We start from the raw sequence: 7,282 nt of genomic DNA, 5'->3' as shown, positions 1-7,282 counted from the left end.
ATTGATTGATAAAATAACTTTAACGGCAGATTATGCACGGCGGTCGAAAATAACATAATTCCAACATTTTTAATATCTAGATAAAAATATAACTGAACAACATAAAAATAATAATGCTGCACCACTCAGTGTTGCCATGATTCATAATCTGGTTGTTGCTTGTTTGTTTAAATTTGGAGGCTCTAGATACAACTGTACATTAGAGCGACTATTTACAATGTGGTCGATTTTAATTATATATCATTTTGAAGGGTAACTAAAAAAATCACAAAGCTATTGTGAAAGAACAGAATTTGATTTGAGGGACATTATATCGTCTTTGGATAAATTGTGCGTATTCATTTAACTAGTTAAGTTAGCATTATAAGTAAAAAATAATAGACTGTATTATTTAAGTTGCACAAAATGTGATTATTAAGTAGGATATATTTTTTTAAGATCAGTTCTAAGACGATCTTGTAAATATTTTAAAAATAGAAACTCTATATCAAATTAGCGGATGTTATGCATCTGGCCAGTATTAAGACAATCACTTGAACACTATGATTGCCATAAGATAATTCACAAACTAATTGATAAGACACGAAGTGAGTATTAATAAAAGACTTAATAATATCTTTGACTTTTATTTGAAAAATATATCATCTTTTTTGTCCAACATTAAAAACTCCTTTTGTAACGGCAGGTTTGGAAGGAGATATTCTGTGACAATGTCATTCAATTCCTCGAGAGCTATTTGCGCATGGAGTCTCACAACTGTATCCTCGTTTGAATCTTTATATAATTTATTTAGAGTCCTGTATATGGGTAGCAAGTTTTCTTTCAATTCGATTAAGGTGTCTCTACCCAAGCCCTTTAATAAGCTCGATACAACCATTACACCGGCTCTCCGACATTCTATTGCCTTATCGGTTTCTATTATACTCCAAATACAAAGCAGAACCTGTTAAATTAAATTACGAATATATTATTTTAAGATTTAAAATTGTAGTAAATATTGCGTCGAAAATATATTTTTTAATTATATGGGCAGGCGGACCGCTCCGCTCCGCATAGACATAGGCATTGTAAGAAATATTAATCTTTCCTTACATCGCCAATGTACCTTGGGAGTTGAGATGTTATGTCCCTTGTACCTGTAGTTATATTAGCTCAGACGTTCTCAAACCAGAACACAACAATACTAACTGTTTGGAGATAGAGTAGCTGATGGGTGATATCTACATTCTGAACCGGTGGTGGCTTTACGTTTAATACAATTCTGTAAATCATTTTACAGAATTGTATTAGATTCACAAGTCTCTACTCGAATAGAGATATTTTTTTTATTTTGTGTACCTAGACGGGCTTGCACAAGCCCTACCACCAAGTAAGTCCTTTTTCTTTTGAAAGATTGTCACTAATCAGACGGAAGGCGCAGACGTTTTACTTCTTACTTCGTTTGGCGCGAAAGAAGAAGTAAAACGTCTCCGCGAAATACGTAAGTAAATTAAATAGAGTCTTTATACCTTTTTTAATCTATTACATTAAATAAAAATGTAATCGATTGTTATAGTTATAGCAGAACTACGAAATAAAACTTGATCATGATGAAAAAATAAATCTCATTTAAACGTAGAACAAAGGGCACAGGAGGGAAAATGTCTATAGCAATGATTTTTGATCACTATTAATTTTATTGAAAAAAAAAACTGTTTAGGAAAAGACCTCAGCTCATTTAGTTTTATGAAATTTACCTCGTAAATAATGGTCCCAATCTTGTAGTTTAATACCAATGCAATTTCTGCCAAGTTTGACAACGCTGACGCTCTTACCAAAGGATCATCATCTCTACAAGCACAGAGCATTGTATTTAACAAAACAGTCTTGTGGACAACAGCCATTTCACCTGAAAATTTATATTGAATTTATGAAATATTCGTATATTAGTCCATTGTGACTTTTGGTCAATGTTGTGTCATTGAAAGTTGCAGAAAAAGTTTTCTTTTTATTAAGACATTTTTTTGCCACTTGTTAAGTGTGAGACATACCTAATTTTCTAGTCACTTTGACTATTATATCACCAATTTTCATTCTCAATTCGGCTGTACGATTTTGGCTTTCTGTCGTTACAATATTTTTTTGTTCATCCGAAATTTCTAGAAACTCTTTGCATAAAACAGTTAAAGCTTCGCTAGTGCAGTGCATGGCTAGAGACGCGATGCCATTAACAGCTGACAAGTAAACATACGAATCTGTGTCCTTTAGTTGCTCCTGTAACATAAATACAAATGACTATTTTTTTTAAGTCAAAATAATATGCATTTATTGCACATTTTTTATAAAGACAATTTTATACAATTAACAATATAATTGTCTGTTATCAAGAGATTATATTAATCTACTTCGTTCAGTTAGTATTCTATGTGTTCATATAAACATTGTTATTGTTGGTAATTATATGACATGTTTACCAGCAACTTATGATAGTGCGGAAGTCATAAGAGATAATTGCTTAAAAAATATTACAGGGATTTATATATGGCTATTTCCAATGCATGCATGTATAATATGAAGGCTACCTAATACAATAACTATATACTTAAATATGTACAACTGTCCACTTTGATTACATACACATTTTCTATTGTGCTGTTTAAAACACATTTTTTATTGAAAACTTTTATTAATATATATATATATAAATTAATTAAATTAATTAAATTAACTAATTAAATAAATTAATTAAATTAATTAATATATATATATTAATATAGAGTATAGAGTACAAACCTGGAATAGACAAAACAAATAATGCCTTCTAGATATAGTTTCAGGATCTGCCTTTTCTATTAGTTTAGTCATCTCCATGATGCCATGAGCTCTCACAGGAAGAAGATTATCATATATGTTTGAAAGAGCCTTCTCATATTCACTTCCTTTAGACTTTGGACCATCAGCTATTATTAGTGATATTGATTCATTACACAAAATACTTATGTATTCTGAGTCATCTTTGGACAATTTTTTTAACAAAGGAAGTAACTTGTATAATCTCTCTTTCAACTCCTTTATTTTAGTATCACTAATATTCGATAGCACAGTATTTAATAATACTAAGGCAATAGTATTACATTCTTCATTGGAATTTGCAATATCTCTCAAGAATAGAGATTCCATGAAATTAATCACTATACAAGGATTCTCTTTTAAAGCTCCGATAATCTTTTCTGAAGCTGATATTTCAGCTAGAATTTGTAGCATTTCTGCATAATTTTCATCTGCACTCAATAGTTGAGGCTCTCCCTGAGCATTAATTAAATTCTTTGCTTTGATTTGCCTTTCAGCTTTCAAATTAATGAATATATGTAAACATGATTCAAATAATTTATTTACTAATGTATTGTTGGTAGTTACATAAAAAATATCTATAAAGTTCATTAGTGAATCATTTTTTGGATGGTCTACTGGCACTGCAGAACATTTCACAGCCAAACCTGCTTTATATTCTTCAATTAAGATATTGGAAGGATTACTCTCTTCAGGACCAAATAAAAACTTTTCAATTATGTTTTGAATTTCAACTGTATTTAATAATTCTAGAGATTTCAAAATAATATCAGTTATTTTGTTTTTTGTTTCATTCGTTGTACATTTGATTCTTAAAAGAAAAAGCATTAATAGATTATTTTTGAGTAGATCAGATGGAAGATCAAGTTTTATCATACTTGTACAAGCTTGTAAGAATTGTAAGCTGTGTTCTACTTCTTGTGGGGTTAGAATAATAGTACCCGGCAAATTTGATTTTAATGTTAGATCATCATAATTTAATGTGTTAAACACTTCTTTGACCAAAGTAAGGATTGGTTCACATTCATTGTATTTCTTGTATAAAGTCAGCAGACAGGACATTGCAGTAGCTAAATAGTGTATATTGTTTAGTGATAGTATTTGCTTTAATTGGTACATAATATTCTTCAAGTAGTCATTCTCGCTCATGTTACCATGTTTAGTTGCAACTATTTTACATATCATATCAATTTTCTTCCATTCAACACCAGTGTCCATATCATGACTCTCTATAAAACACCTTATTAAACTAATTAACCCGCCCGAAACAATAAGGCGTCTGCTCATTTCTTTGGCGATTACTCTTTTGACAAACAGTGGTGGTTCAGGATCTGCTACACTCTGCAGGACCAACAGCTCTTTCATCAGCATTGGTTGGAAACAATTGCTGACCAAATAATCATATAATTTAATATATTTTTGACGGTCAGAGTTAAATTTATCATACATATCTTGTGTCATAGTAAATTGAAGGTACACTCCAGGTTTTTTTAAAGGAGCAAATGCTAACTGAATTAATGCTGCTAAATAGTCAGACAAATGAAATGTAATAATAATGTTTTTGAGAACAGGCACATTATAACTTCTTTGTAGAAAATCTGCGCAAATTACTAAAATATCATATTTTTGTTCATCAGTTAATTTTATATGTGGTATTGAATGTGCAGATATGCATCTTTTGTCTAAGCTTATTCCTAGTCCAGGGATTAAGCATGTTGAAATACCAAGTGAAATTAGTATATGGAAGCATGTCCTTAGCAATTTTTGATTCTTTACACTAATAAGAATTTCTTCATTTTTACTTATTTCTAAAGCAAGTAAGTCGATTTCATGAATAATATTTTGTATAAACATTTTTAAGAGTTTGTATTTCTTTATATTTTCTTCATCATCACTTTCCATTCCAACAGAATTTATACTTCCTTTGAAAATTGCTAATATTAGGTCATTTTCATTTTCTGAAAATAATTACACATATTTTTAAAAGTTATCTTGAGCATTAGCATGAGTTACTGTTTATATTTGTGAGGATATGTATGTGGTTAAAAATAATGACGATGACAATACTATATTTTAAATGTTTAATGATTTTATTTAATTTTAAATTAGTGTATCCATTTAGTGACAAAATTTTATATTGTGGAATGTAAAATATAATATAAATAATCTTAATATTAGTAATCCCAAGTAATTTTTGTTTCATTGGAAAACAGTGTCTGTAATTTAATTTTAGGTGGAATAATAATAAGGTTATATTGTTTTATAAAAAATGCACACCGGCTTTAACCAGCTTGCTTATACGTTCAAAGATAAGAGATAAATCAGACATTTTATAAAATTACAGTTAATTTTGCAGTAAATGAGCATGAAAAACAATTTACAATATTATATTTTTTGACAGTTACGAATACGAACAAGACAAGTTCATAATTTTTTTTAATTTCTGAATATGGCAAAAGCTTTGTATCATACATCTAAAGAGATTTATTTTTAATGTTTCTCTTTGGCGAATAATATTTTATATAATTTGTAATTTTGTTTTATTTATCTTTTCTACAAATAAATAAGAAATTCTTATTTATTTGTAAAAATAATCAATATTTCAAATTAATTATTCCGAATATTTTTCAGTATGAACGCATCACTTACCAGATGACAGCCATGTCAAACAATTTTATCACATTCTTGCAAAGTACAAACATCAATGTCAAGTTCGGCAAATGTCCAAATGTCTAATTGTGCTGCAGTTTAACCGAAATACAAAAGAATCAAACTGAGATATACAGTTTAAATATATAATTTTCTACTACAATATCGATAAGAAATAGTATTGATTAATAGTTAGTGCAGTTTTATTCCGAAACTTTAAAGATGTTGATCAAAGTTAAGGTAAACTGAAAACCATAAACGTTCTTTTGCTAAAATTAAAAGTCACTTTCTCATAACCTATTTTTTCCAGACTTTAACTGGGAAAGAGATAGAGATAGACATAGAACCCACCGACAAAGTGGAACGTATCAAAGAAAGAGTCGAAGAAAAAGAAGGCATTCCACCTCAACAACAGAGACTCATTTTTTCAGGAAAGCAGATGTAAGTAATTAAATTTAACGATATATTTATATATATACATTTATCTTAATCAATAAATCAAATTTACTCACAAGTTTTAAGATTTAAGTAAACATACATGTAATTAAATCAATGGTAAAATAACAAATGAGAAAATTGTTGATACTAAATGTTGACAGAATCAAATAGCTCATTTAATTATTAACGAAATGTCTCTCTTATGTTTCAGGAATGATGAGAAGACAGCCCAGGATTATAAAGTACAAGGAGGATCTGTGCTTCATTTGGTGTTGGCATTAAGAGGGGGTAAATGATCTCTTGTGATTAACTTCTCAATTTTATATTACTTATTATTTAATTATTCATTTCCTGTATAAAGTAAAAACCAATTAAAATAATATAAAACATTTATTTTTATTAAAACCCAGACTATTCTACTTTCATCAATAGTTTCAGTAAGTGAATATACATATGTATAAAAAAAAGTTGCATGTTTTTAATAAAAGAAATCCATACTAAGTAATAAAAGTACAACCAAAATGATTACATTCACATAATGGACAAGTTTCTATGTTTGCATGGCTTTTACTTGATCAATGTTAATTTTCATATAGACTATTCCAATGGAAGTTGGAAAAATGATAAACAAACCTTAGATTTATGTATATATTGTGACTTGCTAATAACTCAGCTATATTGTGCACTACTAAGAGATTATGATCAATATATCTTTATTTATAATGCAACACTTACACTTAACTACTTATACTTTAATTTTACTCCCAAAATTCTGATAACAATTTTCTTGATGTTCAAAACACCATTTTTTCACAAATTCATAGTGAATATCATAGATTAATCAAGCTCTCTATCAATTATAATGTGTCAATTTGCTGTCAATTGTTGTTTATTTGGCCTTTTTCCTGTTATGGTTGGAATACAGTATAGAAATGTATGTTCATATTCATAATGTCCTGGAGTAGGAAGGACAAAGGATATTTTATTTAGTTTTAATTTATAAACTATATCTTAGTTTATGCCTGCTAAACCAGCTATTACTGCTACATGTGACAGCAGTCATATTAATAACTAAAAACAATATTAAATAAGTAATATACAATAATCTTGAAATAATTGTATTTAAGAAAGGAGAATCACTTCTATGTTTAAAAATAAAACACAGCTATTCATAAATTTTTCTTCTTACTGGTTTGGATGTTTGAAAAGAAGGCAAAATATTTTTATTTTGTAATAAAAATGATTATAACTTAAAACATGTTAGTATTTCAAAATTAGCCACAGATTTCAAATAATTCCTCTCTCGACGACCTCCATGTTCGGGTATGCCACTGCGAGGTCCCGGGTTCGATTCCCCGCCGAGTCC

General features: G+C 29.0%; 2 protein-coding genes across 2 annotated transcripts; one reads left to right on the top strand and one right to left on the bottom strand.

Moving 5' to 3' along the window:
• Positions 1-610: 610 nt before the first annotated feature.
• On the bottom strand, positions 611-5,266 carry LOC113403938 (transport and Golgi organization protein 6 homolog). The gene is made up of 5 exons (XM_026644606.2): positions 5,107-5,266; positions 2,773-4,787; positions 2,031-2,253; positions 1,737-1,888; positions 611-943 (listed from the first exon to the last, which is right to left on the bottom strand). Exons 1-5 carry the CDS (start codon positions 5,156-5,158, stop codon positions 626-628), a joined length of 2,760 nt encoding a protein of 919 aa, XP_026500391.2. The 5' UTR covers positions 5,159-5,266; the 3' UTR covers positions 611-625.
• Positions 5,267-5,508: 242 nt separating this feature from the next.
• LOC113403943 (NEDD8) lies at positions 5,509-6,292 on the top strand. The gene is made up of 3 exons (XM_026644611.2): positions 5,509-5,718; positions 5,789-5,919; positions 6,128-6,292. Exons 1-3 carry the CDS (start codon positions 5,701-5,703, stop codon positions 6,210-6,212), a joined length of 234 nt encoding a protein of 77 aa, XP_026500396.1. The 5' UTR covers positions 5,509-5,700; the 3' UTR covers positions 6,213-6,292.
• Positions 6,293-7,282: the final 990 nt, after the last annotated feature.

This window comes from Vanessa tameamea, chromosome 4 (assembly GCF_037043105.1).
Source record: "Vanessa tameamea isolate UH-Manoa-2023 chromosome 4, ilVanTame1 primary haplotype, whole genome shotgun sequence".
NCBI classification, from domain to species: Eukaryota; Metazoa; Arthropoda; class Insecta; order Lepidoptera; family Nymphalidae; genus Vanessa; species Vanessa tameamea.
This window is presented reverse-complemented; position numbering and strand designations above follow the sequence as displayed.